The sequence below is a fragment of the Falco punctatus genome (genome assembly GCF_963210335.1).
Source record: "Falco punctatus genome assembly, chromosome: 1".
Lineage (NCBI taxonomy): Eukaryota > Metazoa > Chordata > Aves > Falconiformes > Falconidae > Falco > Falco punctatus.
This window is the reverse complement of record NC_137580.1, coordinates 27,303,156-27,324,214: the sequence shown is the minus strand read 5'-3', so window position 1 is coordinate 27,324,214 and position 21,059 is coordinate 27,303,156. Positions and strand designations below refer to the sequence as shown.

General features: G+C 38.9%; 1 protein-coding gene across 1 annotated transcript; it reads left to right on the top strand.

Moving 5' to 3' along the window:
* The first annotated feature begins 232 nt into the window (after positions 1-232).
* Positions 233-19,302, top strand: PGM2 (phosphoglucomutase 2). Its single transcript, XM_080397160.1, has 14 exons — positions 233-397; positions 4,998-5,165; positions 6,037-6,143; positions 6,474-6,558; positions 7,828-7,911; positions 9,314-9,507; positions 10,638-10,827; positions 11,527-11,624; positions 13,511-13,691; positions 13,815-13,908; positions 14,727-14,856; positions 17,405-17,594; positions 18,242-18,375; positions 18,903-19,302. Exons 1-14 carry the CDS (start codon positions 326-328, stop codon positions 19,003-19,005), a joined length of 1,830 nt encoding a protein of 609 aa, XP_080253286.1. The 5' UTR covers positions 233-325; the 3' UTR covers positions 19,006-19,302.
* The last annotated feature ends 1,757 nt before the right edge of the window (positions 19,303-21,059 follow it).

Genomic DNA, 21,059 nt, shown 5'->3' with positions numbered 1-21,059 from the left:
GCCCGGCAGATAACACCGCCACAGGCCCCCGGCTCGCCAGCGCCCGCAGGCCGGCCCGCCTCCCCGGCGGCTCGGAGCGGGGCGGAGGGGGGGCGGCCCCGGCACGGCCCTGACCCCGGCACCGACCCCGGCACCGACCCCGGGCGGGGCGGAGCGGAGCGGAGGGGGGGCGGCCCCGGCACGGCCCCGGCCCCGGCCCCGACCCTGACCCGGGCGGGCGGGGCGGAGGTGGAGGTGGGGCGGCCCGGCCCGGCGCGGCGCCGGCGGGCGGAGCGGAGCGGAGCGGGCGCGCTGCGGAAGAGGGAAGGAGCGGGCCGGCGGCAGCATGGCAGCGCGGGGCTCGGCCGGGGACGCCGCGCTCCGCCGCGCAGCCGAGCAGTGGCTGCTGTGGGACAAGGTGAGGGGCGGCGGGGGCGGTGAGCGGGAGCCGGGCCGGAGGGGGCGCCCCGGCTCCGCAGGGGCTCTGGGGGGCGCCGGCTGGTGCGGTGCGGGGCGCGGCAGAGGCGGCCGTCCCCTGCGCCCCAAGGCCCTGGCGGCGGGGTGTGCCGCAGCGGGGGGGTGCGGCTGCCGGGGCCGGCGGCGCCACCTGTCCGAGCAGCCCCCGCTGCCTCGCAGAAACCCCTGTCGCTGGTCCCTTGGGTACCGCCGCTGTCCCCGGCTTCCAGCTGCACCGAACTGCTGTTGTGCAGGGGCCCGTGCTGTGCCGTGTCGGGGCAGCCGGTTGCCTTAATTATTAAAGGCAGGAACACGGTGCTGCGTCGTCTGGCTCTCAGTATTAACAGCCTCCCGGTACCTCCGTATTTTTGTTGATTAAAATAATGTTGCCAAAAGACACGTAGGCATGCTTCAAAACCACTGGAAAATGCAGAATACATGCTCTCCCCGCCCCCCCCCCCCCCCGCCCCCCGTAGTGTTGCCCACTGCTTAGTGATCCTTACTTAATAAATTAACTCCTGAATCTTCAACATTATCTAGTCTCATGGTTTTTCTCCCCTTTTCTGTTACGATTTATGAATCCTTTAGCACGTGTTACTTCTCTTCCTGTTAAAATACTTAAACATCTTAAGACTTACTTTTGTGTCTTCGGTTTTGGTCTTGACAGCTCTATATGCAGAAGTAAACTCCTTGGTTTTTTATATCCCACATGTCTAAAGAAGTGCCTTGCCATAGTGGTGTTCTGGAAATGCTTATGGAGTTGCTTGCAGCTGCAGTTCCTACTGAGGTGCAGGCCCACATTCGGTATATGTGGCTTGCGTTTTTTGGTTGTGTTTTTTTGTTGGGTTTTCTTTTTTCTTTTTTGTCCCTGCATGTGAAATTTGTTCCTTTGGCTGTATTGGAACACACTGGCCATTGCCCCTGCTCGGTCACTGTAATGACTGCCCAGGGCTCAGCACTGTACAGTGCTCTCTGGGCTCTGTGCAACCTATGTACTTGTTTGGGAAGGGGTATTCTTATTTCAAGATTATCAATAAAAATATAGAATAATTCTTTTTTTTTTTAGTATCCTTTCCAGGTTCTAAAGGACATCACTAGAAATACCTCAAGCTTGTTGTGATTCTTCATTAAAGATCATTCAACTGGTTAACTGATCAGTTACCCAGCTGTTTCTATTAATGATAATGTGGTGCCAAACCAGACCTTCTTTGGGGAATGCTAATGTTATGATGTAAGCTGACAGTAAGCTTTTGTGTCTCCCTGCCCACCCACCCCCCCCCAGTTTAATTGATTTTGAGAATACAGTCTGGTTTTAAAGGGCCTCTTCTTAACTTTTTGACTAACCTTAGTTATATTCCTGTCTTCTGTCCACTCATTTCATTCTAAGCTGGTTATTCTAATTATTTTGTAAAACCCTCTGGAAATGTAATGCAGCATCCCCTATGATATCTTTACTTTTGAAAGGCTAACTCTTTGTTAACGCTTGCATCTGACTCAGTAATAATTGACTAGTTCGCAATACTCATTGCTGATTGCTCAAAAATAGTGAGCAATTTTCATTTCTGGGGGAGCTGTTATGGGTTTGTATTAACAGAACAATCCAATATAACCCTTGTCCATTTACTCTGATATTAAAAAAAAAAAGTTCTTTTTTTGAAGTGTAGAGATAGGTTAATATTTAATGATGATAAGCTACAAGTTTCTTACATGATAATAGTTTGCAAGAGCAAGCTTTTAAGGCTGAAGATGGTCCTGCTGACTTAACAGGAAATTTCTACCTAGATGATAATTACTGAGCTTGTTACCAAGCTTCATTACAGTAGTAGTGTATTTTTCATTCTTTCCATTATCAATCATAAAATTATGAATAGAAAGTAGCTTATGTTTTTTTTAAAAAATAAAACCTGTTTAGTCAGTAGCAGTCCTTCTACTCTAAAACTTTACGGGGGCTCCTACACTGATGAAGCCTCTTTGAGGTCTTCCTGTAGTGTAGATTAAAGTAAGTAACTCAAGTGTTACCAGGTGATGTTCAAGCGAGTTGTACTACTGGATATTAACTCTGTATTAAATCATCTGCCACTGCATTTACAGAAATCAGTGTTCTCATACTCACATCCAGTTTTATTTGAGAGTAGAAAAAGGGTAACTGAAGAGAACCAACAAGGAAAGCAATAAACCAGCACTTAATTCTACAGATACAACTGTGTTCCTCTTTAGTAGAGATGCTGTGAAGATTTGGTTTTGGCTTTTTATTCTGCTTAAAAAAAGTTTCTGGTTTTTTCCTTAGCTGCGTACAATGGCATCATAACAGTCCTAAAATTGAAATGGGAACAGCCTTCTGTACCATTAAAAAAAAAAAAAAAAGGCAAATACAACCATAAATAATTATAACAGTAATTCTGGAAAAATACTTCTGGTATATTAAACAGACTTGAGCCTAGCTTTTACCTTTTTTGTTTGTTTGTTTTGGGGGGCAGAGGGAAGCAGGGAATAACCCAAACAGCTAAATTCACACAATCAGGTTTTCTCCAGCAAATGATGTGGATTGAAACTGTGAGTCTCGGGCAGCTGCCTGGTACGATCATTTAACCAGACCTGAAAAATTGGAGGATCCCTGTAGTGTTACAGTAGATAGCAAACCTGGGAAATTTCTCTATGGTAGTGAGAGCTACAGGATGTTCCTAGTGTCCAGCTGGCCTTGTGTACTGGCATTAGAGCTTCTACTCTGTGCAACATATATTTAAGCATGTGTGGCATCTACCTAAAGAGGTGCCTGTTTCAGTGGTGAGAGACAACTCAGGTGCATAGAGCTCATGCAGGGCGGAAAAAAAAGGTGACTAGGCAGCGTACAAGGCCTGATGCAAAAAATGTCATTCAGACTTTACCTATGAGACATAGGCCTGATATTGCAGCAAAAAGTTCACGTCAACTTTTAAACAGCCTAAACTCAGAATAATTATGCTGACCTGTATTATTCTATAATAACATAACATTATATATATTCTTACAGAATATAATTATAATAATACAGAATGTTGTTGAGCCTTCTACAAGGAAACGTCAGTTAAAACGTTCTTGGACTGGTAAATTGGTAATTCTTAAACTGGAAATCAGTAATTATGGGGTACCTAATGGCTTATTGCACCCAGGAAACACGTGGTGGTTTTTTTTCTCATTTAACTTATTCTGCATTATATAGTTTACTCATTAGCGTCACAAGCTCTGGAGCTTTTTGAGTATTTGTTTAAATTATGATGTTTGTCCTGCAGCAGGGGGTACACAGGTCAACAATTAGGGCATCCAGACCCTGGTTTCAGTTTGGTGTGCAGAATGCTTACACATTTGTATGCAAGCTCATTCACTTGTTTACTACAGTTTGTGCTCGGAAGTCTTTTCTGGAGCTGCAGAAAATACTTTTTTGGGTTGGTGGGTTTTTTTGGGTTTTTTTTTGCTTAGGATGATATGCCTTCCCTTGCTGTAAGCATACCTACGTCATCCAAGAAATAGTACAGTCTCTGACTTCTGTGAGGTTATTTGGTTGACTAGAAATCAAAGCTTCTATCAATTTGGAAATTATAACCTTTGTACTCCAGTGTAAAGTGTGTGTGATCATGGTGAGTAACCTGTGGAGGATGCTGCCTCTCCACATAACGCTGTTGCCTGGTGGCTGGAGTGTGCCATCTGTCTGGCTGGCTCCGCTGTTATCCAGAAATCTTCACATATCCTCTCTTAGTAAGATTGAGAGGCTGGGGATACAGGACTTTGCTAATTCCCAAGTTTGGAAACAGAGAGTTGAGAACAATAAAGAGTAGATACAAGCAATATACTAAGGAAAGCAGTGAGACTTAGAAGGCCTTCACTGTTCACAGATTAATCTGATGTGGCCTTTTGTCACCACTCTGCACAGCCATTTTATTGAGGAATTCAGCTGTAGTTGCTAGGCTTCCATCCTGAGGGCTGTGCTTGTTTTTACAACCGTTACCTGCACATACACTGCAAATTGTTATCTTTATCTTCTGACCAGTCTGCTTAGTTTTGCTGCTGCCTCTGGTGTTAGCCAGTCTCAGGTCAAGGTTCTGATTTATTATTTTTTTTAGCTCTACTTGTAGAGCTATGGAAGTAACAAATACTTATTAATCATCGGCTTAACTTACTTTTGTATATGTTTAGAGTAGTCTTTGTGTTGTGATGACAAAAGTTCTCTGGACTGTAAAGATGCTTTTTTTTTGTTTGTTTTGTTTTTAAAACCAGGCAGTATTAAAATTAAAGGACATCTCAGAAATCTTTTCACTTGCTAAAATGTGATATATACATGTTGCCTTGACAGCAGTGTTAACTTAAGGAGATAAATCTAAAATAAGTAATACTTGAGGTTGTACTGACTTAAAATTAGGAAGATGTAGTAGGAGTTCTGGTGTTCTTGAAGTGGTGTGTGATGTTTTGATACTGAAATAACCCAGCACAGAGAATGGGCAAGAAAGTTCTGTTAAGATGCTTAAGGGTATTAAAAACAAACATACAAACAAAACCTGTTCTAGAATATCTGAATTTTGTGTCTACAGAATCCAAAAACTTCTGCAATAGTGAAGCAACTGCTTGTTGAAGGAAATGCCAGTGAACTGCAGAAATACTTCGGCTCACGGATGGAGTTTGGCACAGCAGGGCTCAGAGCTGCCATGGGAGCAGGGATTTCCCACATGAATGACTTAACTATCATCCAGACAACCCAGGTACTGTGTTCAGCACTTGATCTCACTTAACTGGCTGTATATATAAGCCTCATTTATGACAAGCAAACAGGTATTCTGTGGAAGTACAAGCTTTTTACTATTCCTCCAGTTTTCAGAAGTCATGTAAATAATTATTAGCTGACTGCTGATCTCTGAAAACAAGCAGAGAGGAGGTATTAAGCCATGAAAATAAGTTATTTTCCATATTTGATTTGCAATTGAATTTATACACAGCTACAGTTAAGCTCAAGTGGATCAGTTGGTCCTGATGTAACAACTACCAAAACCCACAAAGGTAGCCAGCATTTGGCTAAGCTTTGTGTATGTTGAACATAAATTTACGTAAATGCAGTGAAGCTGCATATATATATATGCATGTAGGTCCTAAAGTAAATCTACCTGGGGAGAGCATAAAAAATCCCCAAAACTTAAATTCCTGCAGCCTGGAGTGGTGGTGTCTCATGCCCTAAACATGTGTCATTATTAAGAGTGAGATTCAGTAAAAAACAGAGATTTCAGTTAAAACCTGGAATACTGGCCAGTTCTTCTCTTCCTTGTTTGAGGCCTAACACAGCTAAATCATTTATCATAATCTGTGATTCAGACTGATAGTGTTAACTGTTTCTTTCTCGAGTTGGTTCTGAGTTTTGGAAAATTACTGAAATGCTGTCCAACTCACTATATTGATTTGAAGGTTTCTGATATTTCTTGGTGTTTATTGGTCCTAGACAAACTGAATCCTAATCCAGTTCAGTGAGGTGTTATGTGTGCTCACCTTTCTGAGATGTCAACATCTTAGCAATCATCTTAATGCAATGATAGATTAAATATCAAGATTGGGTTAATGAATTGAATTTCTTGTTGTCTTTAGGGATTTTGCAGATACCTTGAGAAGAATTTCAGTGACCTGAAAAAGAGAGGAGTTGTGATTGGTTTTGATGCTCGTGCCCATCTTTCCAGTGGAGGTAGTAGCAAAAGGTACTTTTTAGGATTTAAGTATTTTGTGGATATCTTATATGATCCATCATAATTTTATATCTGCTTCAACAGTATTTTCTCTTTCTGTAGAGTGACGCAAGGTAAGGGATTTGTAGTATTTTTGTATTCTGTAAATGCCAAAGCAGTTCTTAGAGTTGTGCTTTGTCTGTTGGCGATAGTGAGGGAACACATTTAAATTGGGTCTGTATAATGATTTGGGGGTTGTTTATAGGGGTTTAGTTTCTTGTTTTTCTTTTTTAAATCAGAGTGTGAAGCTGTGATTGGTGAGAAAATGAATATATTTCCTAGGCATCTTTTCTTCCTGTTTAGGTTTGCAAGACTTGCTGCTAATACCTTCATCAGCCAAGGAGTTCCAGTTTATCTGTTCTCTGATATAATACCAACTCCTTTTGTGGTAGGCTTCTCTATTATATCTTTTTATATACACACAGATTCTGTCAGACATCTTGCATTACTTACATTAAGGAAAACTAGACAAACTGCTTTTAACTTTTTAAGCTGGACCTGCTGTGAACCTCTGCTTATTTAGCTATATTTAGTTTATGACATCCACAGCAAGAGAAAGGAAGAAGCTTAGTGGAATGCCAGTGTCAGTGGGATGGATGTGTTTGTATTTATTCTGGCTTTCAGGCAGGTTTCTTTCAGAAGACAGCTCGTTGTTTCCAGATTGCTGTGGAGGCTGAAACATACACGCACCGTTAATTTTGTGATTTTTGGTTGGTTTGGTGCTTTGGTTTTGTTTTTCTTTTTGGGGTATTGAATCTAAAGTAGCCTTTTCAAATAGCAGGTGGTTGGAATACAGCAATGTTGCGCCGGGAGGCTCGGTGTAACCGCGTTTTCATCATCAGATCACTAGGTGTCAGTCCTCTAAAGCAATAAAGAAAACCCCTACCGCTGCACTAAAACCAAGTTTCTCCCGATACCAGTTGCTCCAGTAAAGTGCTGCAAACACAACATACCAGGATGAAGACTTGATATGTAGCGTACCTGTATCGACAGAAATTTTGGTAGATTTAGGGTCAGATTCTTCACAGTGCAGCTTAAAGCAGTATTGCAAAACTTGGCGGTTGATTGCATTGGCTGTTAAATAAAGAGCCAGGAGTAGACTCAAACTGGACTTATGGTCACAAACTATGCTATATTTTTCATTCACTCCACCCATGTGGAGCTAATTTATATAAGAGCTCTCTCCCAAACAATTCTTTTCTGAACCACGATGGAGTAATTGCTCCACGGGCTGCTCTCAAAAGGTAGTGTGGATGAGACTGCTGCAGGTGTAGTTCCCTACCCTGTGCAGACTTCTGTCATTACCCCAACAGACTTTGCACCCCTAAAGACCTCTGGTATCTCAGGTCATTCCGCATTAGGCAACACATTCGGTTGCCTTCTATAGAAACCCCACTCTAGAGATCCACAAAGCATTTGATACAACACTAAGAATATATATATAAAGGGCAAAATGCACAGGAAAAAGCAAGGACTCAAGTTGTGCCACATGGGGTTTAGCGGAGCAAGTAAAGCTTCTGCTTTAGAGAGTCAGTCTGTAGGAGTCATATCCTGGCTTTCTTTTCATTCAACAGTATAGAAGTATTGCATGTGCGTGAGAATAAATAATATAAAATACTTTGCACGTTCCACTTCAGATAACTTTCTCTTGTTACAGCCATACACAGTAACTCATCTGAAGCTTTGTGCTGGAATTATGGTTACCGCTTCTCATAATCCAAAACAAGATAATGGTTACAAGGTATTTCTATACGATCTACTTTCTGGCTCTTTCAAACTTTTTTTTCCACGTAGAGACACTAATATTATTGTGTATATCCTATCATCATATAGACCAAATTAGAAGAGATCAAACTATCAATGAGATGTATGTATTTAAAGCTAGTAGCATGTTATACTAATGACATAATTAAAATCTTAGTTCTAAAAAGCAGTACTTTGTGTACTTTGGAACACTTTAAAATATTAACTGACCTCTTTTCAAAAGCATTAATCACTTTTCCAGTTCATGATTTTAAAAGATGTCTTTAGTTTTACAAACACAGAGAATTAAAAATGTGTGAAATCTAATGAGTTGCTTGTACAAAGCATTTTTAATAAATTCCATTAATTTTTTTGTAGCACTTTCTTTTTTTTTTTGCTAAATGATACAGTTACCGGTGTGACTTTTTTTCTATGACAGAAATCTGAATTCCACTGGAAAAGACATGGCTGAGCTGCCTGTCTGCCAGTCACCCATAGCTGGACTAGTCATATACAGACAGTTTCCAAAATACAAAAATTGAAATTGGGAGATCTTTTTTTGTCAGCTTAATAGAAAAACAAGGCATTAGCAGGAATAATTTCGTGCTGTCTCTCCCTTCAGAACTTCATGTCTCTTTAAAATTGCTTTGTAAAATATTTTGTGTATTGATCTTGATAGCTTGTTTGGATGCTTTATCAACTACTTTTTTCATCAATTTCATTTTTTCTTAATTTTTGATATTTGGGTTACATATGTACATGGCCAGTTGCTTTTTTAAAATCTGTGGTCTGTAAACCATCAATAGAAGGAAGTGTGCAAACAACTGTCAAAAAGTAAAACATAGGAAATATACCTCTTTCTAGATGTGTAAACAATTATCAAAAAGGAGAAGACTACAAGTAATGAACATCTTGACACTTAGTTGAATTTGTGCTTGCTGTTGTGGCAATACTGCTGCTGCAGGCAACTGCAAAATTTTTGTGCCTATCTCCTTAATTTTTTTTTGGTGGGAAATGTGTTTCAATTTTGCACTTTTTTCCTCTTAAAAATCTGGAAGAAGGTATATGAAATAGCATAGGCAAGTTATCAATCCCAAGCCTGGCAGACAGGCTGATACTGGAATCTTCAGTAAATGAGCTGGGTCTTGTTTTGTGTTCCATTATGGATTTTGATATCTTCTGATTTAAAAAAAAAAAAAAAAGGCAGCTGTTTAATAGAACAAAAATGGGATGTGAGAGGAAACATTGAGAATATGAACAGGGGAATACTCTTGGTATAATTCAGCCTAATTTACTGTAATACTTTACCGAGGGTAGTGCACCTTAGCCAACAAAAGAAATAACAATGCTGTCCTACAATATTAATGACCAAATATTCCCTTACCCTATTTATTATTTAGGTTTACTGGGAAAATGGTGCTCAGATCATTTCCCCTCATGACAAAGGAATTTCTCAGGCTATTGAGGAGAACCAAGAGCCGTGGTCTCAGGCTTGGGATGACAAACTGATTGACAGCAGCCTACTACTTCATGATCCATATGCCACGGTCAATAAGGAGTATTTCAAAGACATACAGAAACAGTGCTTTCACAGGTAACTGGCATTAACTCCGTTAAGAGTATGGGTTTTTCCATCTAGTTCAAATTGATGGAAGTCAGGGCGGCCATTATCCTGCCGTGATCCAGTTCTGTCTGTGCCTTCTTGTCACCTTTTGTGGTAGCACTGGCAGCTGCATGCTGACATACTAAGCCAGTTCATATAGGTGGCCTGGCAGAAATCTAACCCAGCAAAGTGAGCAAGGTTCTGATTATATCATCTCCCTGTATGTGCATGGCCATGCATCGACCGAGTGCCACAGCAAGACTAGGGCTATGTTGTGCACCTGGGGCTGCGCTGACGCTGACAGTCCAACAGTCTTAAAATGGGCTGCTAAGAGCGAAGGTGAACCAGGCTGTTAAGCCAGTTCTGGAAGAAGGAGGTCTTGCTCTGTCATTGTAGCCTTGTGTGTGCTCCTGCTGACCTTGGGCACCTTGCATGAGCCTATTCCTGTCACTTGCTCAGTAAAACTTTACTCAGCAAAATCAAGTGCATGTTTTATTTTATGATTAACTCGTAGGATTAGTTTATGGATTAGGCGAGCAGCAACCTGTTAATCTGCTTATTTACATCAAAATTTTAACCACCAGTAACCGTGTTCTTACTCTTACTAAAAACATAGTCAGGATTACTAGAAAGTTTGGTCTATGTGAGAAATTATGCTGCATTTTCAGAATAGGAGTTGAATGTCTCCTTAGGAGTTTCAATGCATGTTCTACAGTCTCAGGAATGCACTTCATAAAACAGTGCGCTCAAATGAAGCATGCTGCTCTCGGTCCACTGTGATCACAGTCTTTGGAGCTGATTTAAATGCCAGAGCTGGGGATGAAGAGTCTTATTAGGCAGTTGTATTTGTTTTCCACTCACCTCCTTTGAGGTGTGTGCAGTGTACTGTCTTACTCCAGTGATTTGCACATACCAGGACACTAGATACCAAGAGTGACTCATATTGCTGAAAAATGAGGCATAAGCCAGTTTTCAAGCAATTACCTTTAAAATCTGACCTTTTTAGTTTATAATTTTAACAGTGATATAGAATACTGTATTGTATTGGTTTCTGAACATAATCAATTTTCTGCAGAACATTCTTCCGTATCCAAGTTAACTGTTAATGTGTTTTATTTCAGGAATATAAACAAGGAAACAAACCTGAAATTTGTTCATACTTCTGTGCATGGCGTAGGTCATAAATTTGTGCAGCTGGCCTTCAAGGCATTTGACCTTAGCCCTCCTTTTGCTGTTCCAGAGCAGAAGGATCCTGATCCAGAATTTCCCACAGTAAAGTACCCAAATCCTGAAGAAGGCAAAGGTGTTTTGGTAAATAGAATTATTTTTTTTAATAGTTCCAATGTATTTCAAATAACGTATCCTTTCTGCCAGTAGTCATGGCTATAAATATTGGTTGATGGTCTATTTTGTTTCTGTTTTCATAGCCTTACATTTAGTGAAGAGTTAGCTGGTATCCGTTCATTGAAATTTTTAACTTTTTGAACCACTTGGGAAGTAATTATCTGTAACTTTAAACTAATTTGTTCTGTGCTCTACCAGAATTGGCAGCATCTGCACGTAGAACAAAGTGATTCAGTTCCTTTAAAAAAATAAAATAATAACAATAAGATCTTCACAGTTGGTTTTGAGAAATTTCTACAATTTACATCTGAAATACAAAGACTAAATTGTTCTGATTCTTCACCAGGAGGCAGCAGGGGAAGTCCTGACAGGTCATTAGAATTTTGGCTGCAAGTATTTCTGCTACACACTGTTACTGAAGGATCTTGTTGAATCTAAATAGTGTTTGACTCAGGCTGAAGAAGTGGAATGATCTAGGTGAAGTTAAATATCCTGACTGTGCTCTACTGCTGCCAGGCTTGAAATTTACTTTTTTGTAGAGACACATCATGATTTTGGGTGTTTGAGATTAAATAAATGGGGAAAATTATTTAAAAACTGTAAAGAAAGTGAAAATGTTATTTGGGAGTATTAACACTCATCTCGTCTTGCTTACCACTTTTCTAGACATTGTCTTTTGCTTTGGCTGAAAAAGATGGGGCAAAAATAATTTTAGCAAATGATCCTGATGCTGATCGACTTGCAGTGGCAGAGAAACAAGAGAGGTATGGTAATAAAGAATTGCAAGCCATTTACATTTTTTACCTAAAGGCTAGGTTCATTTGGGAGATTTTTGATACCTGTGTTGCAGAGGAAGATAAATAGTCACATTAGTCAATTTTGGACTGAAAACGTGTAGAAATGAGAGAGGACTGTATGAAGCAGACCACAGTGGGGGCAGCAGGTGAAATGATGATTAATATTAAATACTGTACAGAAGCCTGAATAAATACTTGACACTTGCCGTACTTGAGGGATGCACAGAAGCACATGAATTGTTGTGATTGTGCTATAGCTTTTTAAAGGTAGGTTTTCAGGTAGGAATTTTTTACTCAAGACTGATGAATGTTCTTTTATACTATGCTTATTAAATAATTACTTGAATGTTCAGGAGAACCTTTATATAGTTTGCTGATAATCTCAGGAATAGGGAACATCTCTGTTTTTTCATGAGTTCCTTCTTTCTCAATACTGTTAGACCAGACATTTTTCTAATCAGATGGTTTAGGCCTCTCTCACTCAGTTCCCCATTTTTATGCATTCACATCCAGTGATTGTGGATGATGCAAATATTTGAACCTCTATCAGCTACACAAATTCCAAAAACCCAGTAAAAGGACACAATGCCAAATACCCATTTTGCTCACCAGATAATACTTTTTGATCTTGTAGCAGCTTCAAAGGTGGCAGTGTTTTCTTTGGGGTTTTGGGTCTTTTTCTAACTCATTAGCCTCACAGCATGAACTAAGGAGGCTTTTCTGCCATTTGAAGAAGAATGGGCTAATTGGACTCTGCTTGGACAGTGGTAGCTGGAATATCTTTATTTTAATATTTTTGTCCTGTGCCAGCCTCAGCTGGCAATTCACCATTGAGGAAAAAGCATTAAAAGCTTCAGTTTATGCTAGTTATGATGGGTTAAAACAGTTTTTGTCTAAAAACTTACAGCTATCAGAGGCTTGAAGAGGGGATGTTAGTTTATTGTATTTATCACCACTGAGAGCATCGTGCTCTCATTCTGCTACCTCTTTGCTAATTGTGTAGCCAGTCTTAGTTGTCTCCTAACTTCCAGTCCTGCGTCCTTCTCTCAGACTTTTCCTTTAGCTGTTCATACACTAATTGAATATATTAATATAGGCTTCTACAGTATCTGTACTTCTTCTTTGACAGAAACTCCTGCTAGAGCACAGTCTCTTAGAGCTCTTACACTAAGTTGTCACTTTGCATTGCTTTGTGCCTGTTGGCATCAATAAATGCAGGAGACTGAGTCTGCTTCTCTTTCACAACAGGTACTGTTTCTGCAGGTCTTGATTTCTGTCAGTTTGGCAGTGTCTTTGTCCCCTTTTGTGACTGGGAATTTTTGGGTAATTTTGACATCCATCTTTCTTTTTTTCCTTCCATTTTTCTTGTTCTAGCAACATGTCAATGTTAATTTTATTTTTTTTCACCCATTTGAGGTTTTTTCCAATCTTCTCAATGACCATTGATGTATTTGTGATTATATATAAAAGCATTTGTCAGAGTCAACTAAAAGTACTGATCTTAAGAACTGTATTTTTGTGTCTCTGTGCTTGTCTTAATCATGGATTTTATAATTTGCTGAATATTTTTGTTTTACTGAAAATATGCTGGAAATAGCATTGTTTCATCTTTTGATAAATTCAAAAGCTGGTATGTATTATGGAGGACAAAGGTAACCACTTCAGAAATTTTCGGGGAGGAATTTTTTTGTTTGGTCAAAATGAACACATGACACCTTGTTACTGGTACTTGGATTTCAGGTGCAGTTGTTTGTTAGTATTCATGTATGCAAGAACCAATAGATTATTTTTTTTTCCTCCAGTATTATCCTTTGAATTCATACACTTTGTTTATTTTTTTTTCCTCTCTCCAGTGGTGAATGGAAAGTGTTTTCTGGAAATGAGCTGGGAGCTCTTTTAGGCTGGTGGATCTTCACTTGCTGGAAAAATCACAATAGGGATACTTGTGCCATTAAAGATGTCTACATGTTATCCAGTACTGTTTCTTCCAAAATCCTGAGAGCAATTGCACTAAAGGAAGGTTTTCACTTTGAGGTAAGCAACGTTACACGTTATTCCATATTCTTTTATACGTTTTCCTACGCAGTGTCATATCTTTGTAAAACATTACTTTTATTTCTAATGCCTTTCTTTTCCCACCTCTCCTCACTGCTGTAGGAAACACTGACAGGTTTCAAGTGGATGGGCAACCGTGCCAAACAGCTCATGGACCAGGGAAAAGCTGTTCTTTTTGCATTTGAGGAGGCTATAGGTATGAAATGGAATGTTATATTCTGGTATCCTGTAAAATAGTGAAAGTAGTCCTGCTGCAAAAACTGCCAATGTAACGGTGCCCTCAGCACAATAGGTCTATTTCCAGTGAGTAATCAATAATCATCCATTTGGCTGATCGATTTTACTAGTTTTAATCCTGTGTATCTCTGCTTAGCACAGAGTATGATGATGTGAGGAGCTAGATGTATATACCTTCAGTAGCATAGCTATGTAGACTTGAACTGAAAACGCTCTGCAAGGTATTTTAAAAAAACAAACACACATTTTTCAGACTTCAGGTTGAGTCTGTTTACCTGACATTTTTCAGCTGATTTTAAATGTGAATAAAAAGTAAAAAAACTCTCCCAAATTATACTTGTAGACTGGAAAGCCATGAACAAAAGCTGTGAATTCATTAGAAGGAAACGAAAGCTATAATGCTATTTTTGGAGTATGTCAGTACCTGAAAACCAGGGAAAATGTGATTAATTTTACAGATAATTATTGGTGCTACCATGTAAGTGTAATCACATTTGAGACAAAGTGCTATACTTGCTTTGTTCCTGCAGTATGGCATTTCTTTTTAACGAGAGCTTCAAAAATGCTCAGGAGCATCTAGCACTGACACAAATCTGTCTCTAGCTTGAAATTCCATTAAAAGCCTTGCTTGTCAAAATTAACACTTTTTGTTTAACTATAAAATGTCTGTACTATGGTAGTGTGCATTTCTCGTTTAAAAGATGTTGGGTTTATTAACTCCCCATCCCCATTTAATCTCATTTTCTTATAAAAATATATATAATTTTCTTTGTTTAGGATATATGTGCTGTCCTGCTGTTCTGGACAAAGATGGTGTCAGCGCTGCTGTTATAACTGCAGAGATGGCTAGCTTTTTGGCAACCAGGAATTTGTCTTTGTCTCAGCAGCTGAAAGCTGTCTATGATGAGTGAGTTCTCTTAGAATTGTTTAATTTTCAGATTTTCTCCATTCCATGTACTGAGGTTAATAGGGACTCACTAGCAAGCTATAGTATAGGAAGAAATAAAAATTGGGTCCTTGCAGTATTAACACAATTGTGTGTTAATAGTAATTTTCTAGAAAGCGCTCCTGCCTCATGAATATATTTATGACTTTATCTTGTGTCATTTTAAGGTATTTTAAAAATAATAGTATTACCTTGCTAATTCCCTATTAGTTAATGAGATTTTTGAAGTGTTTTTGTTTGCTTGTCTGAAAGGTTTTTCCCTTTTGGGAAGTTCTGCTCTTGGGTCCTTTTGCAGAAGATTGGCCTGGGTTTTGGCCAGTAGTATTACTGTGTTGTGGACATCATAGTGTCGCCAGCTGCTTCAGTGTGCCAGGTTGATTTGCAGAATGGGTCTAAGTACCTCTGGCATATTTATGCTACTCATAGAAGCCAGCTTGCTTCTGTCCTGCTTGCAGGGCTACTTGTGATTAAATTAATTCTAGTTGGCTCTAAAATTAAGCTTTTTATGATGATAATCTGTCCTTTTTTTTTTTAATGGATAGTAGATGGTGGTTGTTTCTCTTTCTACATGTGAATGAGATTTGAGCTGATTATGCAGAAGTGCTGTGACTGTTTTGCCATAACTATTGGCCATATATGGCAGGGTATCCCTTTGAGAGCTTTTAATACAAGGCACTGCTTTTCTTTTGTTCTTAATGTGTTCATAGACCTACAGAAATCAATAGCAAAGGTGACTACTGGACTTCATGGGACAGACAGTGGTTTTTGTGGGGTGTTTGGGTTGTTTGTTTTAAAGGAGGGAGCAGCACAAGCTGGTTGATACTCTCCACCTCTTCATGTCTCAGATGCTAACGAAGGAGTGGTGGAACCTGCAGAGACTCATGGAAGACTCCAGCCTTGGTGCTGCTTGTTTTACCAATCCTCAGAACTCATTTGCATGCAGCACTAGCCATGCTTGTTTAAGAAGGAATCAAGTGGGAGACACTTGCTAACACACTACATAAATAAATTGTAGGATTTATTAGCTATTGTACGTGGCAGAAGTTTAGGTGTGTTCAAGAAACGGTAATATAAATGCATGGAAGAGGAATGCATACCTAGAGCTGCAAATATATCATCTGACATGAGAAATCCCTGAAGTACTGGTAGCTGGAAGTGTATATTCAAAGAATTATCCTTCTCTGGCTTGCACTTATTTTTTTTAATACTCATTCAGTAAACACCTCCTTCAGGTTGCCCTCAGAATATTTTATGGAGTGGAACTTTCTGTGTCACAGTGCCACTCTTTACGTAACTACTGAAGAGGACTCTAAAAGTCAGAGCTTATTTAGCATAAAAGCAGTCTGTAGATGTACCTCAAAGATGTCACTGCACATAGTCATAGTCACTCTTCGTGGAAAACCTACATAACAGGGAAGGATACAAATCTGCCTTGATTTGATGCTTGATAACTAGAACTGGAGAAGGGGGTCTTGTTTTGTTTTGGGGGGTCATTTTCTGTGTGTTTGATTTTGTTGTTTGTTTGTGGCTAATACAGAGTTGCAGTTTTCTACTCCTTACTCCTTTATTCTTTGTCAGATTTGTCTTGTGGGTTGCTGTTGAAATAGAAGAAACTCTACTCTGGGTTGTGGAGGTATAGAAGGGGGATCTTTTCTCAAGGAAACAAATGCAGATTGGGAAAAGGACACTGTCCTAGCAGGCTCATCGCTTCTTTCAATTATAGGATAGGTTTTGGTAATTCCCTTGCTGGATCGTCAAGACTGATTTAACAATTATTGACCTTCGGGATGTCCATTTGGGTATAAACATGACTCCGTTAGGGAACCGTTCAGGTTTCTAGCATGAACATCCTGAATGAAAGATTCTGCCCTTCAGATTTTCTCTGGCAACCAGGATATAATCATCAAGTGTTGCTCTTTAGTAAGAGTTCAATTAAACGACCAGTCTAGGTTTGTATGATTTTCAACTACATGCTGTTCTGAAAAGTCAGTGTTAGCAGGTCATTTGTCTTTGATGCAGATTCTGCGTCGTATTACCTGGCAGCAAACAGAGAAGGTAAAGAGACAATGTTCTTTAAACTGTTTGGTTTAGTAGAAACACTTTAATGGGAGAGCAGCTTCTGAAGTGGCATTGGAAAAAACAGTCTAGGATTTGTTTTCCTTGGAGAAGGTCAGCTGTCAAAGCAGCTGTTTAGATGTAGTCTGTTCTCTTCCTCTGATGGTTAGATGTCTTCAAGGCAATGATGACATCTTTTTTTCTTCTCATTTAGCAGTAAAATTTCTTATTTTTAATCATTAAAAGGAAAAACTTTCTGCACAGAAGTTTCTTTATGTATAATAGGACAATTAAGCTGTTGAGGCCTTTTTAAAATGGTAAGGGGGTGAGCTGATGCTGCAGTTGGGTGACTAGGAGTATAGATTCTTGCTTTATAGAAGGTTGTATAATGTGTATGGTGTACAACTCTTAAGAAGAACACTGCTTCTTCAATTAATTAGTATTGTCTTCACAGATATGGCTTCCATGTTACCAAAGCTTCATATTTCATCTGCCATGATCCTAAAGTTATTCAACAGCTTTTTGACAACCTCAGAAATTTTGATGGAAAAAACACATATCCAAAATCTTGTGGTAGATTTAAAGTTTCTGGAATAAGGGATCTAACTACTGGGTATGACAGCAGCCAGCCAGATCAAAAGGCTGTAAGTATATTTTTTAAAAAATTATATATAAATCATGTAAGTATGTATATACATATATAAAAAAATGTATGAATGAAAAACTCTAACATTATGTTACATTCTGAGTCTTAAAACAAGTTAGATTGGGATAATTGTTTTGCCTTGGTGGGAGGAAATGAAGGTTTGGGGAGAGTGGGAGGGTTGGGGTTTTTTGATTGTTTTGTGGTGGTTTTCCTCTCCAAGTTGACAGTCTGTAAAGGGCGGTAAGAGGATCTTGCTGTCTTGCTACAGCAACCTTGCATTATTTTCTTTAAAGTGCAACTAAAATTCTCTGTGGAGATGTGGCTTGGTTTCTTTAGTTTTCCACAATCCGTGTTTCTTTTCCTCCTGAGAAATGCCATCATAGAGCAATTTCTGTTTGCAGTAAAAATGTTGACTAGACTTGAAGTGAGCTACCTAGAAGTAATATGCTGCTACCAGATTCTAGGTTGAGGGTAAGGCTGTCATTTGCCTATTGTGGTCTCAAGACTACGATGATGAAGAAAACAGAACAAAGCTTAATTTTAGCTGATCCTTTAGTGATATGACATCAAGTCATCCGTTTTGTCTTGAATTTGTTATATGCAGTCACTGTCCAAGCTTCTAAAAATTATTCATACTATTTATAGATACTTCCCACTAGTAAAAGTAGCCAAATGATAACATTCACTTTTGCTAATGGAGGAGTGGCCACAATGCGAACAAGTGGGACGGAACCAAAGATCAAATACTATTCTGAACTTTGTGCACCACCTGGAAACAGGTATTGTCACGTACAGCAGTGAATTCTGTGTAATAGGGGCTGTGTGGCTTCTTGGTATTGTTTTGGTGGGGAAGAGGCTCTCTATGATCAAGTAGTATTACTACAGTCATTATTTTAAGCTTTATGCAAATGCATTGCCTCAATTCTGCAAAATTTGTTGACGCCATCTTGTCACTGAAAACCCTTTGAACTTGGTTTCACATTCAGTAAAAACAAGAATCAAGAAAAACATTCTGCCTTAAATAGAAGTAAATACATTCACTCTCTTTTTACATACACAGTTGCTTTAAACTTATTAAGTGTTCTAATATATTTTAAACTGTTTTATGTTTAGTAATTATATCCTTGAATGATAGCCTTATTTTCATTACATAAGTTAATAATTACTTATCTTTAAGACTATATGATTTCCAAGGCTTTCTCACAGATGAAAATTAATCTGAAAATACTATTATAAGTATAAAAGTTACATTTCTAATCACAGACATCTAGTAACAGAATGTATTTGTGTGGATTTTGTTTCTCAGTGATGTTGAAAAGCTGAAGAAGGAACTAGATGAATTGGTCAACGCTCTTGAAAAACACTTCTTTCAACCAGAAAAAAATAATCTTCAACGAAAGACTGAGTAAAATAGCAATATTACTACCTTCATTGATTTTTACAGCATTATAAGTGCATTATTTAAGAAATAAGGATTTTTAGGACCAAACATCTGAGAACTCAAACTAAAAAGACTTCTGCTTTTATTAAGAGTTATTCTGGGTTCTCTTGGATCTAGTATCTTATGTTGGAAGGAAAGTACCTTTACCCTTAAAGGACCAAAAAACCCCAATCAGTTAAACTGAAAGCTTTATGAACTAAAAGTTGACTGCAAATATATTTCAATCAAAACTTGTTTTAATTAAATATTATAAGTAATATCCTGATTTCTGAAATGCAGCCTGTTTTGTGGGGACTTTTATTTCTCTTCTGTGTCTGTAATCTTACAATACTATGCAATTTTACCTAGCTTTAGATTTACAAAGCAACTTTTTCTGTTAATAAGAAGTGATGAAAGCCTGAGGTGAGACTTTGATAAACTTGGGGCAAATGTTTCAGAAACAGTGATCTTTCTTGGGGATTTTGGCCCAAATAAACAAGAAACTAACAGTGAATTTGCTGAAGATCTACTTGGTGTGGGACTATGCATCATAAACCAGGTTAGAGATACTAAGTGTACTAAACTGCCTTTTAATACCATGGACATACTAAGATAATGTTTCTACATACAGCAGGTTTCTGTTGCCTCTTTGAATTAAACATAATTAGTTCAATACATACCCAAATCTCAGAGCCTGTTATACTGTATGCTACCATGACTTGGTGTGTGTAACTCTGCATGTCTAATTTAGAGCAGAAGTTTCCATTTTATTGCATGCTATTGTCTGCATTTGCAGAGCCTGAGAGGGTTATTTGGAGGTTAGCATTTGACTTTAATACAAGGGGTTTCTGCATTTTCAGTACTTGTTTGGGATATCAGTGTAGCTCTAACAGCCCCAGTACTTCTTGGGTAAAGAAAGCTCTTTGCCAGAATTGCTTCTGGTATCCCATGGAGAATGACTAGTTGCCAGACCAAGCATAGGTCAAGTTTAGCAAATTATTCATGAAATAACAAACTTGCTATTCTGTCCCCAGTAAATACTAGCTTACTGTGTTAGCTAAGATGGTAAGCAATGAACACTGGATGCCTGCTTTTACCTTAGAGACCTCAGATTTACCATCGGAGGATGCATGGAAAGGAGTAGTCCCTGCATTCTGTGGCTGTCGCATCTGTTTTTCTCGGCTGTGCAGAGCCAAAGGCAGTATCTAAATCATGCATATTGAGGTCCATCTGTGTGGCATAGAAAATTAACCTCAAAATAATGTAATAAGAAGGGAACTGAGGAAACAGAATATGCTGTTTATCAAATCCTAGTTCTTTAAGAATAAAACTAAAAAGATGGGTTATTAGTTTGTGGAGAAAGTGCTTGTGCACACCTTCCGCTTTTCTGCTGCCATTTCTCTTATACTAAACCAAAGATGAGACAGTTTTTTATTGATATGTGTTTATTTGGTGCCTTGAATAGTGCAGTCCATACTCTTAAATAGGACCATAGAGGTTACTGAATGTAGTAGTAACTGTGAAGGGAATCTCAATACTGACTTCAGTGCAGTCAGCTTTGTCACATTGGATGAAACTTCTACACCTATAAACTCCCACTGTCCTTTCCTTCTGAAAAGAAATTGTAAGAACTAATTAAAGGCTTAAATTAAATACATAGCAATTTAGACTTTTTTTCTTGCATGTTAAGTGTGCTAAACCAGTGCATTTGGCATGTTCTAAACCTGAACTGATGCTCAAAAGGAAAGTAGAACTACTTAAGACACTGAGATAGATTGATCACCAGTCCCTTTCCACTTGACCTTGTGGCAGAAAAGTCTATTAATCTGGGGTGGGGTGGTGGTTCTAAATAAAGAAACTTTTTTAAAATGAAATCTGAAGGTAATGTTACCAGTCTTAAAATGTTGGGGTTAGTAATCTTATCTTTGTCCCTGGAAGTATTTTGAGAGTTCAAAGTCCAACTCATGCCTTATCATCTAGAGCTAAGATGGGGAGGGATTTCAAGACCATCCATAAGAGGAGGGCATGAAAACAAGGATCTAT

What these genes read in the sequence shown, in the direction of transcription:
- PGM2 (XM_080397160.1), top strand. Translation starts at nt 326, where the DNA reads ATGGCAGCGCGGGGCTCGGCCGGGGACGCCGCGCTCCGCCGCGCAGCC. An exon ending in AGTGGAGGTAGTAGCAAAAG is followed by an intron (nt 6,144 to 6,473) that starts GTACTTTTTAGG and finishes CTTCCTGTTTAG; the next exon opens with GTTTGCAAGACTTGCTGCTA. An exon ending in GTGGCAGAGAAACAAGAGAG is followed by an intron (nt 11,625 to 13,510) that starts GTATGGTAATAA and finishes TCCTCTCTCCAG; the next exon opens with TGGTGAATGGAAAGTGTTTT.